At 39.8% G+C, this 24050-nt stretch overlaps 4 protein-coding genes across 11 annotated transcripts in view; 2 read left to right on the top strand and 2 right to left on the bottom strand.

Moving 5' to 3' along the window:
* The window catches only part of LOC107220652 (adenylate cyclase type 9), an 8062-nt gene extending 2520 nt beyond the window's left edge, over positions 1 to 5542 (bottom strand). Inside the window, exons 1-7 of one of the 3 annotated variants that reach the window (XM_046743192.1) lie at positions 5220 to 5542; positions 4490 to 4843; positions 3202 to 4379; positions 2865 to 3119; positions 1674 to 2161; positions 928 to 1083; positions 551 to 753 (exon numbers count right to left, since the gene is read on the bottom strand). In XM_046743192.1, coding sequence (XP_046599148.1) covers positions 551 to 753; positions 928 to 1083; positions 1674 to 2161; positions 2865 to 3119; positions 3202 to 4379; positions 4490 to 4767 — 2558 coding nt within the window. In that variant the 5' untranslated portion in view covers positions 4768 to 4843; positions 5220 to 5542. The remainder of the gene's footprint in view (positions 1 to 550; positions 754 to 927; positions 1084 to 1673; positions 2162 to 2864; positions 3120 to 3201; positions 4380 to 4489; positions 4844 to 5219) is intronic. The other 2 variants (XM_015659324.2, XM_046743191.1) reach the window with 2 other exon arrangements.
* LOC107220653 (exportin-5) overlaps positions 1 to 6966 on the top strand; it is a 25168-nt gene extending 18202 nt beyond the window's left edge. The window contains exon 10 of the mRNA XM_046743196.1: positions 6590 to 6966. The gene's annotated coding sequence lies outside the window, so the exon portion shown is untranslated. The remainder of the gene's footprint in view (positions 1 to 6589) is intronic.
* Positions 6627 to 24050, top strand: LOC107220656 (gamma-aminobutyric acid receptor subunit beta-like). Of its 5 annotated transcripts, none has more exons than XM_015659329.2 (10): positions 6627 to 6711; positions 16623 to 16692; positions 18405 to 18529; positions 18676 to 18743; positions 18903 to 19048; positions 20588 to 20745; positions 20854 to 21138; positions 21341 to 21574; positions 21836 to 22095; positions 22598 to 24050. In XM_015659329.2, the coding sequence occupies exons 1-10, from the start codon at positions 6627 to 6629 to the stop codon at positions 22748 to 22750; spliced, it is 1584 nt and encodes a 527-aa protein (XP_015514815.2). In that variant the 3' UTR covers positions 22751 to 24050. The 5 variants fall into 5 exon arrangements, with proteins under 5 accessions (XP_015514815.2, XP_046599157.1, XP_046599154.1 ...); XM_046743201.1 differs by lacking the exon at positions 6627 to 6711 and adding an exon at positions 15408 to 15667 and having other exon boundaries at positions 18676 to 18803; XM_046743198.1 differs by lacking the exon at positions 6627 to 6711 and adding an exon at positions 15408 to 15711 and having other exon boundaries at positions 18676 to 18803.
* LOC107220659 (gamma-aminobutyric acid receptor subunit alpha-1) lies at positions 7106 to 14455 on the bottom strand. 2 transcript variants are annotated; one of them, XM_015659335.2, is made up of 11 exons: positions 14153 to 14455; positions 11775 to 12112; positions 10868 to 10935; positions 10579 to 10799; positions 10367 to 10449; positions 9985 to 10184; positions 9662 to 9749; positions 9245 to 9405; positions 8632 to 8787; positions 8270 to 8418; positions 7106 to 8009 (listed from the first exon to the last, which is right to left on the bottom strand). In XM_015659335.2, exons 1-11 carry the CDS (start codon positions 14203 to 14205, stop codon positions 7793 to 7795), a joined length of 1734 nt encoding a protein of 577 aa, XP_015514821.1. In that variant the 5' UTR covers positions 14206 to 14455; the 3' UTR covers positions 7106 to 7792. The 2 variants fall into 2 exon arrangements, with proteins under 2 accessions (XP_015514821.1, XP_046599153.1); XM_046743197.1 differs by lacking the exon at positions 14153 to 14455 and adding an exon at positions 13985 to 14010.

The raw sequence follows: 24050 nt of genomic DNA, 5'->3' as shown, positions 1-24050 counted from the left end.
ATACTTTATTATTTCCTCATCATATTCAGCACCAAAAGTCTCGATTTATATTCATAGCAATAAAATATCTTTAATCCAACAAAACGAAATCAATAATTCATTGGTTGAAACATTGTTACAACATTTTCTAAATTGGGCACGGAAATACTGAATTCTCCGTGAAATTATTAAGGTTTAAAAATGATTGATTCTTCTGTAAGGAAACTTTTTTGCCTTATATGGTGACTAGCTTTGTAAGTGTCATAAGATTTTAATGTACAATTGTTATGAGTAAAATCAGACGATGGGATTTTTTTTTTAATTGCTGTACTATTTCGCGCCCAGGGCATGAACTTCCCTTGTGAACATAACTTTCTTTGCTTTATTTATCGAGGAGCTTGAATATCAAGGTTAGTGCGGTATTTCTGGATTTTTCTTGATTACATTATAGTCATCCAAAGCCTTTTGTTCTAGTTCCCATCGTATATCAAAATTTATAAGTTTCTGACATGTCATATTGTACGTACATAGTTATGAATACCTAGATTTTACAATTAATTACTTAACTTGCCTGATCAACTGTAGGTCGGATTGTTTTCTAAGTTTATGGAAGCAGGCACCAAAACTGTCTGTTACCACGGACGCAGATGGATATTGGGGGGCAGAGGCGGGTTGATCTTGGGTAGAATTTAACGTTGATTGGCTAGACGTGTAATAACCACTGACCCTGTGCCCCAATATGTCTCCCTGGGCCATCCCGTTCATCAGGAACAGCTGTAGCATGGAAACGAAAAGTCAATTCAGATACTGGGCGAGTCCAAGTGTTTCTTGAGCAGGTACTGTAAAACATCTTGTTTAGAGCGAACATTTCAAAATCAATAACTTCTTCGGTATACATAGATGACGCTAGAAAGTTATGCATATTTGGTTGTATCGATCTATTCGCACCTGTTGCTGAATACTGCTACGCCTACTGGTACTACGAATCCCAGAATCTTTTCTACTACAAATTGATGGTGCTTGACTCGCTGGGTCTTGGCTTGGATTAAGCAGCAAATTCGATACTGGCATCGGATCACTCTCAATCCCATTAGCCAATGCTAGCTGAGAATAAAATAAACGTTGGCCAGTCATTACAGATTTCTCTACAGTCAATCGAAATCACATTATTCTTTTAGAAGAACAATTCTATTTTCTCTCACTGACACTCATCGGTGAAGAAAGTATCTCCATGTTACCTTCTTGTAATGAATCGTAAATGGACGAAATAACGACGCCAATTTTATGAATATTCAGAAATTGTGAGAAAGTTAGAACTGCACAAGAGATTCAAACTGTCAGGCAAACTTCATTAGTGTGATAATGAACGTTTGGATAGGGTAACGTTTCCTTCGTGTAAAATCAACATACAGTTATTATCTATAACTATGACCGTTTCTACTTGAATACAGGTAAAATTTCTCTCAAGTGACACTGCTTAGTACCTGTGACCAAACCATGTGAGACCAAAATGAATTGATAACTGCTGGGAATTAACCAATCAAAAAATAAGAAATAGCATGAAAGCAGGTAAGTGGAGTCCGCTGTAGCATAAAATTTATGCACATACAGTAACCAAGATTACAGAAGGAAAACATTAAAAGAATGGTAAATCAGAATAGAATCGTTGAAGACTGAATAGTTACTGGTTATACCTGATCATAATACCCGTTTGTAGATTTCTCGTAATGTGTAGTGGGTACCCGGGACGGTTTAACAGATGGTGTAATCTCTTCGCTACCTTCACCCTTATCCAGTGGAGTCATTTCCTCTGTCGTCTTTTGCCTTTGTAAATATCGCCAAGGTTTTTGCTTAACTTTTTTCTTTCCATAACTAGCTATTGAGGTAGGACTTTTGTTGAGGTCATCTTTCTCATCCCCGGTATCCCCGTCGTTGTCCGAATCAAGTATACTGGGTAGTGAGTTTGCTTTTATCCGATAGCTTGCGGGGCTTGTGACCATGTGCAAATAATGGGGACGTGGAGATTTTACTTGATTGGTGCACAAGGCTAGTCGAAGACGAGTATTGTGTGGTGCTGGTGGCGATGACGAAGGTGTTGGACTTTGGCCTGCTTTATTAATGTTCGTCATGAATTGTGTAACAAGATCCGCTTTTCGACCTCTTATGAAGTAAGACTTGACTCCTAAAAGAAAGTAAGACAGAGCTTGTGTAATTATACTTTAATTATTGTATAGTTATACATCGTCAGTGTCAATTTCTGCAGGCAACATGGGCAGACTGGTTAAACGTCAGTTTTGAGTATACCTGATAACATACCTAACTACACGATGTGAATTTTACAACTTGTGCTTTGCAATTGTGTACTTAGAAACTTGAATGGAAAAATGCAATAATTCCAAAATACTAGGAAATATCCGAAAATAGGAATAGATTTTGAGGGAAATCCTAAATTGATCGACATTTCACGATAGTTACATAGCGCTTCTTGGCAATGAAAATAATAGGACTCAAAAAATGGCACTCTATTGTCGTTAAAGAAATTCCAACTGTTTCAAATCTCATCCGACAGGTCAGAAGCATACTTCTTGATATATAGAGTCATTTTCAAATGATCATGGATTAGTTACCGCCTGCCACTTTGAATTTTTCCCATAGTGTTTGCTGTTCATGCTACAAATCTACGCGTTTCGAGTTGTGTCAGTGTTATCGAGGAGTATTTTACAATGTAGCGTTTTTTTTACCTCAATGTTAGAGTTCATCGATTTGACTGTCAGGGAATTTTATGTTATGATGGAGTATCAAAGCATAATCTGACGAACCATTTTCTCATTTATTTCGATACTGTTCTTAAAAAATTACTCGAAAATATTAAAGGATTTTCTTACCATTGACAGCATCGCCATTCTCGGTTAGATATATATCTCCAAGAAAACGCATTGTGGCCTCACTGAGATGCACCCTGCCGGGCTTTCCGGTACTTTCAAGTTTATTTGCTAGTGTAACGTCATTAGACCATACATCAAATTTGAACCGCTTTGTGCCGACAATTCCACAGAGAACGGTTCCAGTGTGTACTCCAACACGCATATTAACGCCCTCTCGCCTCTCGATGTCAAATTGCTTTATTGCCTCGATCATTGCTGAAAGCATTAATAAGATATATAAGACAAGATTGTATGCCATTAAATGGACCGAATGTGGTTAGACAGATAACTGACATACCAAGACCCATTTCTACGCAACATCCCGCATGATCTGCTCTCGGCTCTGGACAACCGCTGACACAATAATAACAGTCACCCAAGGTTGAAATTTTCTCACACCCGTGATGAGCGCAGAGCTCGTCAAATCTTTCAAATAAATCATTTAAAATCGCCACCAGTTCCTCGGCAGTTTTATTGGAGCTCATCTTGGTGAAACCCACAATGTCAGCGAATAAAATACTGACGTTTTCCATCGAGTGCATGTTGAAGGGACGAAAGAGCGAATTTATATCAGAGTTGTTGGAGGGTATAGAGCCTTTTTTTAACGAGTCCTCCCGTTCCCTTTCTCGCTCGCTTTCCTCCATTAACCAACTGGCAACTTTCGGCGGCATAACAGAATGAATCATCTTTTCTTTCAACTGCTTTTCCATTTCGAGCTGGCGACGGACCAGCAAAGACTGTCCAACTTTCATGAATGTACCACGCATACGAACAAACGTCATAATTAAAATGTGAAGGCCGATCAGGTGTATAGATACTTGCATTAATATTCTCATGATCCATGTCGAGGCATCTCCATCCAAATTTATGGAAGGGGTTGCTGATGCAGGGTTGCTTAAATTTGATGCAAAGTAGCTGCTATGTGAATGGATAAGTGTTGGTAGGTTTGAGTTATTTACATCAGATTTTTCCGTAGTAATCCATTCCAATCTTTGATTTGACGAGTCGTTATGTGACCTAATATCGTCGTAGTCAGTAGACCGTGTTATCTGGTTAGCGTTGTAGAAATACGCCGTGAGAAATTCAAAGGAAAACGAGTACACAGAACATATTCCTACGCAGGCGTAAAGTGGCATGGGTATCACTGTGTATATTAGAAGTAAGATCTCCGTACACAATGCGAAGTGTCCTACCCGGGTCAGTCGGTCCGACTGAGGGGGTACCAATGCGACAAACAGCAATGACAAAAAACATAAGACGGAGGCGACTAGCAAAGATGTCGGCAATACGTAGAAGCGGTAATAGTCAGTGTGGGTGAAGTACAGAACTGCGAGAGCCATTGCCCCGACTGCTCCAAAAGCTCCTGCTATGCTAGCTCCTGCTGGCCACACAGATGTGTCGGTGCTTTCCATTCCAATAACTATAAAGTATGCCAGCCATGAGAGGGAAAGGAGCAGAATGTAGCCAAGAGCGTATCTGTAATATAGGATACGAGGAAGATGAGTTGTTGTACAATCAAAGCAGGTTTCAACCCTGGCACATGTTTGAAAGATGTGTCTTTCGTCTTTCCGTTTAATAAGCCTTACCTAAATCTTAGTCTGATCTGAGGATATGCGCTCCTCTTGAATTGATCCTCTAATATCTCAGAGTCAAATTTAGGATGCCACCAGGATCTTGGCGCGGCTCGTTCAAATGGAATGGGTAACCCTATGCCACAGCATCCTGACCCTTGACCACTGTGGGCCAGGTAGGTCTGGATGTAAGGGGCAAGGGATATTTGTATTTCACCTCCGGTATCTTCGTCATCTTTTGCTCGAGTAAAGCTGACAGATGAACCGCGTTTGCGACTCAGAGGCGGAGTCATATCGAGTACCGGCTGATGCCAAAAGTTACGACCAGACGGAAAAAAGGCATCGCATTGTTGCGTGGCAAGGCCAGCGCTACGGATTAAAAAGTAGGCGATTTAGGGATGCAGAGTAGTTAGCAAGTTGCGATGGCGCACTGCAATGTCATCGAATCATAGTTTAGGTTAGGTTAGATTAGGTTGGGTCGTGTGAGTGCGAACTTGTTTCTTAACATTAAAATGGTTAGAGAAACGGAGAGAAGAGGTGATGGGAAATAACAGACGTGAATAGGTATAATTGAAGAAGATCCGTATGTGGGTGTGGGTGAATGTGGGAGAGCGAGCAAACAAGAATGATTGGCAGGTAGCTCGACGTGCATAGTTTTTCGACGCTATCGTTTCTAGGAAATTCCACCGGCAGGGTAATGGTAATCGACCGAATAGCCGGATAACGTGTTAAACCCCGTACTTACTCGGACGACTCGAAGTCGAACTTGACGTTAACTTTGACGGATCATGTTGGGATATTTAAAGACGGCGGATATCAACGAGCGTCAGCTGCAACATTTCTAACCTCGCCGTTCAGAGTTCTTATTCACTTTCGAAGGGGGAAATGGTAGGGCGATGACTTGTGACTAACACGCGGCTAACTATATCCACCTTGAAACTACGGAGATAAGAAATTATTAAAATACAATCGCCTTCACGCGACCCATCCCACTAGCGGGTGGCCATATTTGATTAACTGGCGACCTGGCGCCAGGCGAAGCTGCCATGACACCGCCCAGATCGGTTTGCACAAGGAAATGCGTCATTTAAAAATGTTGGAAGGCCGTGAGCAAATATAAAGATCGCCGGAGATAAGTTTAAGTGTGTGCACGATTCCCCGGGTGTTTTTATTCTTACGCCTCACGTGATTTCGATCAATTCTAACTGCAATCACTGTTCTCGGGTCCAATTCAACCGGTCCCGAATGTTTAATTGGAACGATTCAAATTTATATGATTTTATTGAGACTTAGAGATCAGAAAAGTTACAGCGGTCTAGACTGAATCCAACACGGATATTGTTCAGAGAAAACTTCGACTTATAATATAGTTGAAATCAGACCAGAAATACATGCTTTAATTAAACTCGCCTGGTTCGGAAATTTCCATACATATTCGGCATTAAGAAAGTCCACTAACGAAAAAGTCGACGGCAAATTATGTCAAAAACATTACCAAAAGGCTTCAGATTTTATTTTAATATCGGCAAATTACCTAGATCAAGGCCTATAGAATTCTATAGCAAAATGAGGAGTATATAGGTCTGCACCTGTTACGTTATGTTATTTTCTTTATTACCATTGTGCACACAATTTAATTACATATGTATATTATTGTGCCACCAGGCCAAACCGGTCAATTGAATAGATTGAGTAGATCGAGATTACAGTAATTTTTAATGAGGATAAAGTTAGTAACGTTACTGTAACGATTCATGTTTAGGAAACATCTTTACTTCCCACCTTTAGGAATGTCTGAAATTTATTGTTAGTAAACCATGATAAATACAATATACTCATATTTTGCAGAGCCAAATCCTTGAAAGTCATTTTAAAATTGTGTAATAATGAATTTTTCCTTTATATTTCTTTATGCAACGTTAATAACTTCAGCCTCCTAATTTTACTGCGTGAACATATTTTCTTTCATATCGTCTTTCGCTGTGTATTATCGGTATAATATATGTATAATAATATTCACTCGGTGGTGATTTAATTTACGCCACCTACGGTGAACGCTTGAAGATACCTTGCCGTTTCCTAATATCTTATCATTTATAGTTTGGGGTTTCTTAGGAATGTTTGCAGCCGCTACACCGGATTTGTGACTAGAATGTTTGAGCGTCAACCATATTCATGTGGGACAAGAAGAACTCACAGCGAACACCTTCGTTTCATATTGAGATTACATCTGAGTGGTGAGTAAAAGAGGCAATTATAAAGATACGAACATAGTGTTAACCCATTACGAAAAATTACACAAGGTAACTGCCACAAGGTTAGAAAAAGTTAAATTCCTGCTTAAAATGTCGGATGGATGAATCGGGTCTTATTGAAATGTTATACCGTTTTTGTGTCCGGTCTCTATAAGGGCCTATTCGAATTCTAACGTACGATAAAATATATAAGAAATCACACAGTAAATGACAAAACGCAGGAATCGTCAGATATACTAGATCAGAAAAAAAATACTTGATCATATATTTTAATATTAATAATAAATTACACATTGATTTCTTTAAAAACATTCTATGATTTATCACATGATCATTCTGATTAGGGTCACGTCTCAAATCATGCTTGAGTAATAGCATAAGATAGAATAAAATTATACGTAATCCAATAGTGCATATAATTGCATAACGTGAGAAAGTCATTGAATATATTAACAGCGTTCAGTGGCTCTTCTGCCAACAAGCCAACGGCGTGAAAATGGGTAAGCCATAATGTGTCTTTGTTATAACTGAAAACAATGACGATATCATAGATTTAAATAGTAAGTAGAAAAAATAAAAAATATTTGGGACACACTTGAAATGAAATATATGAAATAAAAAGTTTTTGCAACATTTCTGAAATATCTAGTGCTTTGCGGGATAGGCTGCGATAGAAAACTGTTGCGAATATGAGCTGTTACATCTTGTCAGTTGACAATGAACCCTGCCACGAGTGCAAACTCAGCAGTGTTGACGCACAATCGGCAATCAAACGCTAGATGGATCTCGCCCAATTAATTAATTAACAGGTGGGTGAGTAAACGTGCATACATTGAGCCAATCAGCGGACGATTGAACAATAGCAAGCATAATTGGAGATTCAATTTACCCTCTACACTTTTTCAAATTGTCATTCTACTCGGAACTAGAAAACTTACGGCAAGTCTATACAACGCTTATGGCTTATGGATAATTCGTAATGGTGATTTCAATTGTCACGAGGAATGCGAAGATTGAGATAATATGGATATTGTAATAAGATCCCGCATGCCAGGACACGGAGTCAGTGAGAAAAGAAAGCGATCGGTGGATCCTGCCATTTGAATTCGTCCTGCCAGGTGACGTATAACATCCAGTAGCATACATTGAGCAGCCCGAACGAGGCAGGGAAACAGATTCTAGCTGCTCTGTCAATGTACGATACACTGTTCACGTGTCTGTTGACGGACTGCCCGAGTCGGCCGCAGATCCCGGCTGTAGCTTCTCGTTGTCTTTGCCTCCTGTCGGGTAAAAAGTTTCCAACATTTATTTCTCATATTCGTACGATGCATGTCTAGGCATGCATGTACGTATGCAATCTCTCAATAATTAATAATAATATTTCACCAAGTTTAAACGGATAGCGAGTCCGAGATCAGGTTCATGATCTTGACCAGGTTGAAATGACGTGGAATACCTTATGGCTTCTGTTGTATAAGGTATAATACCTATTCGGATGATGGATCGATCAATGTAATCATCTACGGTGCTAAAAACTAACCTGTAACCATCGTCGCCAGCCAAACAATACAGGAATTGTCTCCATTTCGGCAACGTACGTTCCGTCTGCGTCTGCCTTTCCATTGACGTTACGTTTGGAGCATCCTGGGGTGAGCGGATACCCAAGCTGGTCGCAGAGCCTAGTGTACCCTGCAGAACAAAGACCGATTGAATCCTGTTTCAATTTAGCCTCAAGTTGAATTAGCGTCAGGTGCTGAAGTTACAGAATATCACAAAAGCAGTAAAAAGCAGTCAATAAACAGTGGCACGGCACTGTACATCACTTATTTACTAATTATATATTTATATATATCCTTTATCCATATACATTATACATCTATGGTACACAGTCTGTCTACCCACATTAGATATGGGACAAATCAGGGAGCTGCGCCTTTTGGATGTCAGTCTGTGATTCATCCGCAAGCTACGAGGTACCGAAGCGAGGGTACCTATGGGTTCTTCGAAATCGTCATCCCAATTATCCTCTTCATCCACAGAGAATTCACCGCTCCCTACCTGTAACGGGTGTGAAATCATATCGCGTCTATCTTAAACGTCTACACATAATTCCATATCGTAAAGATTCGGTGAAGAGGACCACCAGTGACAAATTGAAGAGATCGCATGGTTTTATGGCGTATAGAAATTACGGCACACCAGCATATATTCGGTGTTAGAAAAAAATGCGCTTTTTACGAAAAATTTGGATTTGTGGCAAGGTTGAAAACACATAATTGTCATCGGTTACGGTGCCAATGCGTTCCAAAGTCTCGTGTGCAAAAGTATCGCATGCATTAAAGTTTGTGTGCGCAAATGGACCGTGTGCCAATGGTTCTAAATGCTGTAGACTGGTGCAAGTGATTATGACCTTCTCGATTTGCAACTCGCCTGTTCAACGCTTAGAACGACAGTGCGAAACGATCTCACGAAGTCATATAATTATTAATTTCATGACACGGTTCGGTGATATTACCTTAGTGAAGTAATGGACGCCTGCGAATTCCAAAAGAGTTGCAATGCAGTAAAAGAAGCTCATCAGTAGGAACCAGTCGAGAGCCGTAGCGTACTTGACCTTCGGAAGATCTGTACGCGAATCCAGACTTATGGTCGATAGAGTCAGCACGGTCGTTATTCCTTCAATGTAAGCCACAATTTATATGCTCAATTCAGAAGAATCGATCGAAAAAACGTAGACCAACTTATTGTTCTTGTATAAGAAGATTGAATATTCATTATTCATTGTGATACACATGAAACCTCATTCCGTCAGGTTCAAAGGTTGAAGTAATTCATCGAGGAGTAAGAAGTCCTCGTCAAATGACAAGATATTTGTTTATGCATCCATCATACAGACGTACCTCCTCGAGTGTTTATTTCACAATCCTCTTACCTAGTCCCACTCGGTCACTAGTCGCCTCGCGATGAATCCAAAATGAAACCCAGCTCAGTACAACGATCAGCACGCAAGGTACGTAAACCTGCAAAGTGGGCACTGAGTTATTACAGTTTTAATCATAATTATAAATATTTAAAAGTGTCAAGAGTATTCGTATAAGATAGTGTAAAAGACAGAATGATTTTCCTGGAGTACTAGCGTGACTGAAAAACGGTAAATTTTACGGTTTCTTCGTCAAATGTACCGATACCGAAATTTTCGTAATAGTCACACCAGTAACTCGTTTTAACGTAAGATAACAGGAAATTCACACGCACCTGGATGAGAAAGTAACCGGTATGTCGTTGCAGATTGAAGGACACCTGCAGTACCGAAAAGTCACCTTCGTTTCTAGTGAAGGTCAAGTTACGATAAGGTGAGCCCATGAGGTCAAATTGCGAAAGCGTCATCCCTGGTACAAAGTTTACCGAGGCACCCTGCTGCCATTCATAAATCAACTGTCTTGATGTGTAGGCATCTGAAAAGTTTGTTCAATAGTCTTCTAATATAACGTCTTATAGTGGTAGCTTTTTTTAAGTTCCCATATCAAGCAAGTATCAGTGAGCGTAATGCACATGTGAAGCAATTATCACTTCGTACTGACGATGGGAGAGGGAAAGGGTAAAAATGTACATGAGTGTGCATTATGGAAATACTTGCAGCTTCCCAAAATCAAGGGGCAGGATTGTCGATCCATCGGAAAGTTTCTCAATTCCATTGGACACTTTGCTTTTATTGTAAGCCTGCATGGACGTGCGAAAAAGAAATGTCAGATACGATGGTACGCCATGAGTATAATCAAGTAAATTGATTGGCATTAGCAAATGTACAGTGGGGGTAAAGTAACACTGGATAAAAGGCGAATACGAAACCTCATCGAGTAGAGAATGTCACCGTCCTGAGAAATGCGTAGTAACTTGTTTGGTACGGTTATCGTGTGAACGTAGCTGTGTTTTCCATTGTAAAAGTAAGTGTCTGGTCTCCAAATTCTTTCCAACATTTTAATACTGAGACTCAGAGATTTTATTGGTCCCAAAAAACTGAGTCGCGAGTCACGCCAGTATTGTCGGAAATAACAATCCATAGAGTAATCCTGTAAATTCCAATTCAGCATCACTGCTCCTGGTTCTCTTTCGTTGAACGAAACAGCCCGCAACTTACCATATCAAGTTCCGAAATGGGACCCATACTTCTGATAAGAATGTTAGTTTTCACCACGGTTGGCATACCTGAAATTTTTTAAGAAGAGGCCTACAAATTCCCACTCATTTCACACTTCACACATCACAGTTGTGCGGTACAGAGCCCGCGAACAAAAATGAAAAATGGGGCGTGCAAACGGAAGCATGGAGGAGATGCAATTTTTGATATTCTGTTTTTTTTCATTCTCAGTTCAACAATGTGTGATCAGTGTTCTCAAAAACTCCTGGGTACCAAATTTCATTTGAGTCAGGTTATTTTTTGCAATCTCTTCCACCGCGGTATTGGATTCGTCGTTTTGAATAGCCAAATTTTGAGTTCACATTCTTAGTCAGCGATCTCAAAAACATCTGATTTTCAAATTTCGAAACGATGAGAGTTAAGGAAAAACTTACGTCCCCAAATTGGTAACTAGTGAGCTGTGTTGCGTACGCTTTATAGCTTCGTCAAAATGCACGATATAAAAGTTTCATATAATACCTAAATATCTTCAACTTTCATGCACAACATCGCTACGAGCTTGCTGTATGCAAATTATCGGACATCCTCTACAGAAATGCAAAGAAGGTAGAAGGAAGGTAATTTCTATAGAAAATTGATCATGCAACGATGGGTTTACGGAACGCCTTTGGGCGGACATAAAATGTAGAAGTGAAGAGCAGAAATGTAAAAACGAAAAAGCCGGCCAAACTCCGAATTTTTTTTCCCCTTAGTCATTTCCTTTTACTGAAGCTAGCTAGTTTTTCGGAAGCAAGGCAATAGTGAGATGAGAATGGAAATTACGAAATGGTAAAGGTAGTACCTACGACTATTCCAAATGTAATTACATGTATCTATATTAGTTGACTGGAATGGTTAATTGCTGAACCTTTTCCGTGGGTAGGAAGTTGATTATTCTCGTAGTTCTTCAACAAATTTTCGAGAACCATGGTAATATTTTTTGATACCATGTCATTCACAGCTGATCTGCCTTCCTTCACGGCCACCGGCAGAACAGTTTTCACGGCAATCCTTGTGTCGATGGACTGCTTTATCACATTATTATTATTCTTGGATATAGGATCCCAATACATCCCGTTGAGGGATAGTGATGACAGTGATGTTATTGCCGACAGGCTGGAGGTGTTGGGCGGGTCCAGAGATCCAAGGTCCACGATCCCCGTGGGATCGTTTCTGCACCAAATCGATGAAAACGAGACCACGAGTCTAGGTAAGACAAATTTAGAAGTAGTAATCAACATTTAATACCCCTTTTGTATGAATGTGCTCAAGTAGAAAATAGATTTGTTGAAATAAAGTTAAGAAGCACAGATGACGCATCGACAATCGATTTTAGGATTTTAGGACCATTTTTAATTATATTCATCCTTCTCTTCGAATGTTGTAAGGCGATACACAAAAATGACCAGCAAATTTTCCGATTAAAAAACAAAACGAAGTTTTCTCGTAATCGCTCGATTAGCAAAATCACTGATAGTCGTAACCAGCAATTTCTATGAAATAGGCAATTCTTCGTAATAAAAAAAAATTTGAATCCATGGTAAGAAGTCAGGCGATTTAGTTTGGGAAATACAAACCAATTTATACTCAAATTGAATCGAAATTGATTATGGCTAACAGTGATTTCGCTAAACGAGCGATTACCAGACAATTGATTTTCATAAAGGTTTAAGATTTTATTCACTGTGTTTTTTTAGTGCCCTGAAACATGCTAACAAGAGGATAAAATTAGAACTGGTTCTTAATGAAGATTCAATATGTTCATTGGAGTTGCTGAGTACTGTATAGTATAGGGTATACAGCTTTGAAATGTGCACACCTGTAAGTTATGTGTAACAGAGCTTGCAGGCATGCAGTTTTCAGAAAGTCGAGAACTACTCGAGTGCCGTTCCCATACACCTGCATACATTTCGGAACTATCGAGCCGAAATGAAGCGTGATAATAGGAAGAGGATTCAACGTCGTCATCATGCCGGTGGAGCGGATACATAGTACTTAACATATAATTTAAAACAGCATGACTTTTCCGTTACACTGACGATTAGTGCAGGATGATATCTATGAGTTTTCGAGGATGCATCGAAGTATGCAATGTCCAACGAATGCTTGTTGAAACAGAGTAAAGAAGTTTTTCGACACACTTTCTCCAAGATGTATTACACTCGACATCAATGACGGGGATATCTATTGGATGTACAGATTTTACAATACAAATAGAGTATTTTCTTGGGTTAAACAGTAGCTGGTATAATTAACTATTAACACGTCTTTTCCTCAGGATACCAGTGCTATGTACCAATGAATTTAGGTTTCAGCCGACATCAGGTTCAAGCGTACTTCAAAGTCGCTGAGGCAGCAGCAGCAGCATCTCTCTTCAAGTGACGTCACGATGCTTCGAGACCTACTTTTGGCCTCTTTTTAGCCCCAACTCCTCACGTCTGTCACGTTCATGTTTCGGCTGTACGCCTGGGGTCAACTTTTCGACTCAAGTCCTAATCTTGGTATTGCTACTATTATCCTTTCAAGTGATTCTCCTAGTGAATTCTACCTTTGAACGGCGTCACTGAACCTTTTGCCAACGATTATCAGCTGTGTAACCATTGTATTCTAACACGCAGTGTATGCGAACTGTAATATTTATTAATTCCTGTACAACTTGTCATTTGCAACCATAATATTTATACCCTGTATCTCTTATAGGAAGTTTCTCTTATCTTATACCAGTATTCGGAATACTGACGAAGCATTAAGAGACCAAAACTATTCTACATGGATACTATTTTTCTGTACGGGATTTAAGGGGTCGGATTTATCCAAGAAGGAATATGGGGCATAAAAGTAATCTTACTGTACAACAGACCTATTCCTTGCAAGAAAGTGACTCGATGATAGTCTGATAGCTGGCCTAAAAGTATTAACTGAACGAATCTTCTGTATCCCAACATGAATGCGTTGATTCAGATGCAACAACAGGTAAAAAGTGTCTATACATGGATACGGTTTAGCGCTCATTCTCATCTCTAATTATAAGAACCAGCGATAGAAATAATTTATAATCGCAATGTAAAAGTAGCATACCTGAGAGCTGTCATCAATCGTTAATTCTAACGCAGCGTATATAATACAATTGGATAAACTGTTAAAACATCCTGACAATTATTACTGGAATAATGGAGAGAACGACAGCAAGAACCACGATCACGATAAGTACTCGGGAAAATAACATCGAATATAAAAACAACTTACAAAATAAGTATCGTCAGCATATTTCCGTGCCAGATCATTATGATCATCTTCATCGTGAATTTATCGAATCACTTTCACTGCATTCACTTTTCGTGTTCCTTGCATTTAACTCGTTTGAATTTAAGGAATAAGCTGGAGCTTCGCGACGGCTGAAAGTTTGGTGAAACCACGTTAAAACCGCCCGAATGCGTGAGTAGCTGATTACATTTGAATATGCTGCGATAAAGTAAAATTTCGCGCGTCGGCATCAACTGATTTTCACATGTATACTTGGAGAAATTCGTGACGCTAGGTAGAGCTAGTCTCTATCTACGTCCCCACTGCAATACCCGCGAGCCAAGCAGCTTTCTACCCTCTGTCGAGTTGTCTTCATGCGCAAGCTCAGAAATTTTGTACGTATTTTATAACAGATATTCACTGCTTTTGAGGTACCTCCAGATCGCTTTTCGGAAAATTTTCCGATCGAGGTATAATTGTTGTATAAAAACAAAATTGCCTCATAGGAGAAAGAGGAACTAAATGGCCAAGGTAAACAAAAATATAACGAAATGGTATAGTTCCCAAGTCATTTTGTACTACTCAATCTTTCTGATGCACACACATATGATATACCATAACTTGATTCGGCATAATGAGATGAAAAAAAATTTGCTCTGACAAGGAAGGTATCCCAGATCGATCTCTCCGATTTAATTTCTTTGAAAGTACGTTACAGTTGGCTAAAAACTAAGGGACACGTATTTCTTTTTATCTGCGATTAAACACTTTGAGTACATGAAACCACCCTCCAAAGTAAGGCATGTCAAGGGATGATTTGGCAATCAATTTTTTTTCCTTGTAATCAAGAAAATTACACATTCCATTTCTCGTTATGAGAAAACATTTCCAGTTCAATTGGTTACAAAATGTTGTGTTCTTGTGGGTGAAACTGCCAAATCGCCTCTTAACAAGCCTCACTTTTAGGAGGGTGGTTTCACCCCCTTAAAGTGTTTAATGACAGATAAAAAGAAATACGTGTCCCTTAGTTTTTACCCTACTATAACATATTACAAAAGAAATGAAATCGGAGAGATCGATCTGGAACACCTTCCCTGTCAGAGTGGACTTGTACCCTTATTTGTCTACAATTATGGGCCCTATGTGGCATATCGCGGAAATAACCCTATACGAGTATGTGGATATGTTATATATCTACTTTTAGGTACGGCCCGCACCCCGCGTACATGCAGCAGGGCTGTAGGGATGCTGACGGGCGGTGCGGCTTGGAGTTGCGCGCGCTCGCGTCTCCTCGCCCCGAGATTTCCCGAGCCGATGCTGGGTTTGTGCCAGTGTAGTTCTCTCCTCTGTAATACTGTTTTTCTGTGAAAAAATATGAGGAGCAGGGAATGAATGAGCGAAGGTAGAGTGCGACGAAGGTGGTGTGTCGATGAATGTAAAACGGTTTTCGATGTCGATATGCGGTCTACGTAGGAGTTTATCAAAGTGTCGCTGATTGGAATGAAAGCATCCCCAGAGGTAATAAGGTGGCAATGGTGGTGCAGGTCCGACCTGGACCCAAGGTATACAATTTACCAAAATGTGGATGCTCGTTAATGGCGGGTCACGAGTGGGGTCAATATAAGCCTTGCAAATGGGCGGAAAAATCTTTCCACTCCAACCGCGTCACGCTCTGCGGATGCAAATTATACATCCGCGTTTGATCGTTCGTTCGTTTTAACGGTAAAACTCAGGTACACCTATCGCAATTCATCCTCGTTGTATGTAAACGCGCGCTGATCGGTTGCAGCGAGGTAAATGATAGGAGAATGCACGACCTCGGGTGAGATAAATTTTATGTCAACGAATGGTGATAATGCGGGCGATATCGAGGGAGTAGGAAATTATTTCACTGCTCCGCCGAAAATTAATACATGTTCGCTGGGTGATGCACGATATTCAACATGTGTGTCGCTTTTATGGATATAATCTCGTTGTTGACGGTGACTGGATTAACCTGACGGATGATGGTGGGATAGATGTGTTGGATCTCGAGCATTACCTGCAATTGACAACGTGACAAACACCGTGTTGCAAGCTGCGTGATGGCATGTTCGCATCGGATCACTTCTGAACAAAGCATGATTATAATTCATCATGGAAATACGATACACTTACCACCTATTCGTTATAATATAACGGTATAATGTTAGGCGTAACAAAGAAAAAAGTGATAAAAACAGCGGTAAAAATAACGAGGAAATCGATTGCAACGAGTATGAGAAATTTTCTTGTTTCCATTTTCACGCTGACGGACGTATATCAATCGGTCAATACTTTGGGAGGACGTTGATTAACTTAATGATGCTGTTGGACGTAGGTGCCCGCTATAAACAACTTGGGTGGGAATCGACCTGCTAATTGTTTTTCAATCGCACGTATACTTAATCATCGTTGCGTTTCTTCCACGCTGCAAAATTGATCCGGACTTTAGACGAGATGTTCACGAAGCATCACGCTCTTCTAATATTTCTTCTTCTGTATTTGGAACATCGCAGAGTTTGGTGAGTATCGCAATAACCAACATACCATACATATATCTGTTATATTCTTTTAATCAACATCTTCGTATGTATGTACCTACTTCGGATGAAAACCAAACGGACGGGCTTGTGTAAACTCATGGTGTCAAAATTGTGATACAGGAGAAAGGTGCCCCTCTTTTACATATTTTTATCTGCAAAGGTATAGAGGAAAATATATTCGTTGCTTAAAAACCAGCGACAGGCCAATGTAGAAATGGGTGGGGATTCGTGGTTGTTTAGATCGTAGGCACGTACCAGGATTGACTGGTAAGGCTGTCACATGATTGCATCCAGAGCCACGCGCCAACAAGTGACACGGAAAGAATAAAAGAGCAGACCTTTTACTCAAAACTGTAGGGAAAAAAAAATGGTTTTTTTGGTGGAAAATACTTCTTCAAATGCAGAATTTACTCTAAAGATAGTGAACATTACTATGTGCAGAGGAAAATTTGCTACATTTATAGTAAAAAATATAATTCACGTGGGTATTTTTCATCGAAATCTTTGATCCGCACTGATAAGGAGAGTATCAGATATCTGGATCTGGATGGATTCTGCTCAAACTTCTAGGCTGGTTTCCGTAAAATTAGCTCAAAACGTGAAGCCTGTGATATGTACTTTCATCTTGTAGAACGCTCTTTTGAAAATTGATTGTATTAGCAGTTTGATGAGTGAACTGCTATAAAAAATGGAACCTGTTGTGTATTTTTGCCTTATATATTAATTTTCGTTGTCCTACGTTGTAGTTTAGATAACAGGATCTTATAGATTCAAATGTAAACTGATAAACTATTATTTCAGAGCTACGGTGAAGTATAAATTGCGAATTTTCGACATCCTGATCTATTGTATACTGAGTAAAGTAGGTCCCGATAGATGACAGTACGCTTCAGAAACTTCATATTTTGGGCCCAGTCAATGTCTCCATAAGTTTCAGCAGAATCCGTTCTCCTTGTTGTCTCCATAAAAAACGTTCTCACACCATACCACCGAGGTTTTTCATGGAAAATAGATTATACATCTATACATCATAATACACAGTTTTTACTAATATTGACATACGTCAACACTGTTACGAGAACCACCGTACAGTATATACCTGGTTTTGGATCGCAAGTCAACTTCATAAAATGTACCGAAGTTCATCTTTACCGTAGACTTATAACTGCTCCATGAGGTAAAATCCAGTGCTATCATTCTACATGGTATATTGCTCATGAATAGAAATTTTGTATATTTCCGAAAGTAAGCATCAGTTTTTTATAGTTTTCTGTAACCAATATTTCAATTTATGCCCCAGGCATCTTGATTTCATACAGCTGGTTGTGTACATGCGGTACGTTCAATCTCATGTCATTATTTCGAAAAAGCCTTATTGCGTCATTCAAGAGTTTATACTTGCATGTATATAAGATATGGCTCTTTAAGAGGCGCGTGGGTCAGGAGCGCATCAATTATGCATTATATGTCACAGTTATGCAGACACACATATATGTGACGTATACGTACAGAGTACATGCATATTCATCGACATACCGATAGAATGATATTTACCGACAGTTAGGTACTTGCTACACGTTTATACCTATATGTATAATTTGCCTGCACACACCCATATTATAATACGATACGTAGATATCTATTATGTAGATCATACATAACACGCGTCGTAACTTATATGCCGTGTACAGGAGCACTGGGGAGAGCAGTGAAACCACCACCGACACTAGGATATCGGATAGATTGGAAAATGTAACCCAAACAATTTCTAGGATTCTTGAGGGATACGACATTCGGCTGAGACCAAACTTTGGTGGTATACTGAAAATTTTTCTTCCGTTCTACTTAACATGTATCAACATACTTATGTTAAAGATTTTTTAATGCTCAGCTATGAGTGCGCGGTGCAGTACGAAAGTCTGTGGTAAATAACGTCCTCTGAAATTTTCTTTATACATTTAGGTGAACCACTCTTGGTCGGAATGGATTTGACAATCGCCAGTTTTGACGCCATATCAGAGGTCAACATGGTAAGTCTTGGGAATACTTATGCCAAAACACTGCATCATGATTCGGAGACAAATGATATGGTATATTTGGACTCATCAGATACTGTACCTATTTGAAATATCTTATGCACATGAGTTAAATGTACGCGTATTGAAGTATGGATGATTTCTTGATCGCAGGACTATACCATAACCATGTATCTGAATCAGTACTGGAAAGATGAGAGGTTGGCGTTTTCGCACGAAGAAGAAATTCTGACGCTTAGTGGGGATTTTGCCGAAAAGATTTGGGTGCCTGATACCTTTTTTGCTAACGATAAGAACAGGTATGTTACCTTTACGTACGTTTAGTTTTCGATTTCTTTTTTTACCTCACTGCATGATACTTACTATTTTACCTTCAATTAACGTACAAGCTTATCGAAACCGAGTGGTACGTTTCATAGATAAAAATATAGCGAATAAGAAGTTTCTTCTCTTCAAGCACTGTATATGGAGGACTATAATGTGAGCCTTACTCCGGTCAAGCATCTCTAGACGCCAGGCTCGATTCCTGGCGCCGTCGTTAATTTTTCGAAATCACCAATTTTTCGAATTTACATTCTTTCATAAAAATATAGCATCTGAAGTTTGTGGAAATGATTTACAAGTCAAAGGTGCCTGATTTATTTTTAGTCGAAATTTTTCACGTGCGTAGTATATACCCTGCACAGGCGTATTGTTGTATTCACCTAAAATCTGGAATTAGGTACGTGACATACTCTTTGTGCTAGGCTAAGAAGACGCAGAAAAGGTGAGATACAAACACCGCACCTCCTGCGTGAATATGGGTAAAAGCGATCGATTTGAAAAATTTTCCCCACTCTTGCCTTGTGCACGATACACGTCTCTAACTGTAGCTATAACTATGCATGATGCACATAAATCCAAAGGTTTACACATGCCTACTATACATATGCATGTATGATAAGCGAGGATATGGGTCAATCGCAGATCATGTAGAATAGTGCTCCTTAAGCTGGGCCACTTGGAAGAGTAAGTGGGGTAGTCAGCGGGTTGTCGCTATACACCGACTGACCTCATTCAATAACTTGCCAAAAGTTTCTCCATATCATTCCCGCAACTTGGACCTTCTGATCCTGCAACCGCATGCGTAATTTGTTTTCCAATGGCAAAACTTGCCGGCATTAAAATACGAGAAACAAAGTTCTTTCCTCCTACAGCACTAATTATTATTAAATGGTTACAGGTGGTTCTGTTTGCAATTAAGTTTCTTTTTTTTGCAGGGTTTAAGTAGCGTGTAGTATATTGTAATTACAAAAGATTAAATCAATACATTGACGTATACAGAAATGGCTTGATAACGGAGAGTTACAGATTTGAGTCAAGAGTTATGGACTAATTGTTAGGCGACTACAAATTGAGATTGCGTTGTGTTCACAGAATGTACACATGTGTTCTTTCTGAAGGGTGACGGGTGATTGACTTATCGAAGGAAAAGCGAAGTTGCGCGAGAGGGTGGAAAAAACTCAGATAAGGTCGATAGGTTTGAGGGAAAAGTAAGCAAGGTGGGGGGAAAAGAAAGTTGCGTAGCACTTGAGAATGAAGGATATCAGCCATAGGGTTGATATTAGGAAGGGTCTGGTTGAAAAAAATCGGCTACCAGTGAGCACATGGGTGGTTGTAAATTATTGATAAGTAATTAAGATAATCTGTATGCGTCGTAACAAAAGTATTCAGCAATCGAATCATTATTCTTAATTTTAGTTGGTCATTTGCAAATGTGATATTTAACGCAATCGGTCGGTGAAATGCTGATTTTAACCAGCTAATGCTAATTATTCGGTATGGTTTGCCAATCTTAGCTTTCTACATGACGTGACGGAGCGAAACAAGTTGGTGCGTCTGTCAGGGGATGGATCTGTCACTTACGGGATGAGGTTTACAACAACCTTGGCCTGCATGATGGATCTTCACTATTATCCACTGGACTCTCAAAATTGCACTGTCGAAATTGAAAGCTGTACGTTTCTACACTAGTCCTAACATACGTACGAATATTCTCTTGTTTGTGCAACGACGGCACAAATATATGAATACATACATTAAATATAGTTATTTTTCTGGACAGATGGGTACACGGTTCTGGACGTTGTCATGTACTGGAAGGAGACACCGGTCCGTGGTGTTGAAGAAGCCGAGTTGCCACAATTTACGATTATCGGCTACGAGACAAATGATCGTAAGGAAAGATTGGCGACTGGCATCTATCAGCGACTTTCTCTCAGCTTCAAGCTGCAAAGAAATATCGGCTACTTTGTCTTTCAAACCTACCTACCCAGCATTCTGATCGTAATGCTTAGCTGGGTCAGCTTCTGGATAAACCACGAGGCAACCAGCGCGAGAGTCGCACTGGGTAAGACTCGCACACCGTACTGAATCATAATGAGTAAAATAAACTGAACTCGTTGCCAAGCCTGTAATCTTACATTTACAAAAAATGTCTGAGGAATGAATTTAGAAGAAGTAAACGAATTATGCACAACCACGTGTTATAATTCACCGTAATGATTCTTGTCGCCATAGCCTTACACGTACAAGATTATACGGAATTCCAGGTATTACCACTGTGCTGACGATGACTACGATATCAACGGGCGTCAGGAGTTCCTTGCCAAGAATAAGCTACGTGAAGGCGATTGACATATATCTCGTAATGTGTTTCGTGTTTGTATTCGCCGCCCTCCTAGAGTATGCGGCTGTAAACTATACGTACTGGGGTGCCAGGGCTAAAAAGAAGACTAAGAAGAAGGAAGGAACGGAGAAAAAATCAGTTACCACGGCAAAAACTGGTACCCATATTTATACGTTGTTTATCTATCTACCTAAAGTGTTGTTATATCTTCGTGGAACTGGTCAACGACTAAATACATGTAGTACAGTACACGCGCAGAAATTCTTATCTAAATGGCATTCGATAAGGACTTGATACAAGTAATTGTGCTACAACATGCAATCTGCACTGTATTCATTTGGAAATTTTCTACAAATATCCTTCTACATGCATAGTCACGTTTCATAAATCTACGTGTGTAATACGTCAACCTGCTCAGGTGGCGAAGCGAGCTCGCCATTTGCCGAATCGACAGATGCAGATATCATAGAGCTCCAAGATCTGAGAATGTCACCATTGCCCAGCATAAGAAGCAGGTCAGGAATCGTGGCTGCTCCGGATGGTGCAGGAGTACCGGTTCGGGATCACGACCCGGCCAAATTTCCTCCAAGCTTCCGAATTTCTCGACCTCCGGGATACAACACTCACTGTAGAACGAGCGGTTTGCGGTACAGGGGCGCCAGGCAGCACAAACCCAAAGTAATCATGTAAATTACATATCCATGCTCTCGATGTATTCTTTCTCGCCTTCTTGGTGGTATTCACTCATGGATCGGGTGACAAGCGATTGCGATGATTTCAAGCAATTTTAAAGCGACCGCTCTCCAAAGTGCTTTGCGATTTCAACGAGTTAATACCTCCTTGCTTTACAGTCAGGTACTCCTTACGTTTATACCTGACAGCGAACTCGTAAGTGCGAGCAAGAATGCCTGATGATACCTGAGGTTCACCTGGCCGGCTTTCTCTTTCGCTGAAGGAGCTGCAGGTAGCACGAAGCGAGTATAGCAAGCTAACCGTAAACCTAATAGCCAACAATGAGAGATCTATCTATGTTTGTCAGGCATTTATTCTCGTGCTTACAAGTTCCGGCCACGCTACGAGTGTTGAACAATGATTGACCGAGCATGGATCGATTTTTGCAGCAGCAAATCTCGAGTAACAATAAGATATGATAACGGAGATTGGTGTCGATCTGTTCTAGGTATTACATGCATTACGAAGAGGTGCCTCGGTATTGCGAGCTTCGATGCCGAAGATCAAAGACGTTAACATCATCGACAAGTATTCAAGAATTGTTTTTCCCGTCAGTTTCCTTCTGTTCAACGCTGTGTACTGGATTTTCTACATCCTCTAAAGGTCTGAACGCTTCGGACGGACCTTGCGTGAATTTTGCCGGTTTAAAAGCATGAAGATATATGAAAAGAATTACTCTCAATGATTGTTCCACGCTGTGCTGGGATAGACGTAGGCAATTATGTAAAAACTCACGCATAAATTTACACGAGTGTCATTGCTGTATGCGAGTACCAGTGCATACCGATGATGGATGCTTAGCTCGGCTTCGAAATACCGATATTCGCTATACTTTGTACGTGAATTTGCATGTATTTATTTGTACAGTAACTAGGGAAGGCCTTGTACCTGCACGAAAGATACCCGAAAGGCCGAAGCTGAGCTCAACACGCGGTAGGTCTGAACATCGGATCCGACCCTACAAGAACTATTTCAGGTTACGGTACAACGTCCATACGTATATCCCCTCGACGCGTTACATTTTAGAAGAATTTTTATTGTAAACTCTAATGAATGTCAAACTAGCGCTTCGGTGAAATACTTATAAATTATAACAATTACAATGTACTTCAAGATATCGACGACGGTGAAAGTTACAGAAAAAAAAATTACGAACTTAATATATACATAATACTAGTGACGCACGCTGTTATTTCACTGAGCTGTAGAAGGGATCCTGGGGTGTCGATTAGGTAGGTATAGTTATACGTATACGTAAACGAATATATACTATATTATATGCATATATATGTTACGTGCGAAGAGCGTACAGATCGCGGTTTGTTTAAAAATGTTTGGTTAAAAGTGGCTTCGCACGTAACAAATGTATATATACAAATATGTATATTTATTACAGTCTCTCAATCAGCGCGGAACCCGTTGACCGCAGACCACAAGACTTGTAAAACTATACATAATTAGTGATAAAGAGTAATTACTAATTATACTCTTAAATGCATACGATGCAAATTTGTCAAGATTATCCGTCTAAGAAGAAAGTTGATGTTTTTTATTTTGTTTGTTTCTGAATTTATTTACAATGTATAATAAGCTGTGAATATTATGTTTTATAGAAAAAAGTGCGTCTACTGATATTTATCAGTATAATATGTATGTATATAAATGTATATGTATACAGTAGAACCTCGATTATCCGAGCTATTAAGGATCGGTCCTATAGCTCGAATGATATGAAATAAAGGGACAAGCGCACATTCTCGAGTCAATGATTATTACAAAGAAATACACATTTTTACGTCGCAATTTCGTACACTACCACAGGTCTACACAGTCGTTATAACACGGGTAACACGGGGTTATGCAACTCCGTGAAGAGGTCGAATAATCAAGTCGGATGACGT

This window comes from Neodiprion lecontei, chromosome 6 (genome assembly GCF_021901455.1).
Source record: "Neodiprion lecontei isolate iyNeoLeco1 chromosome 6, iyNeoLeco1.1, whole genome shotgun sequence".
Classification (NCBI taxonomy): domain Eukaryota; kingdom Metazoa; phylum Arthropoda; class Insecta; order Hymenoptera; family Diprionidae; genus Neodiprion; species Neodiprion lecontei.
This window is presented reverse-complemented; position numbering and strand designations above follow the sequence as displayed.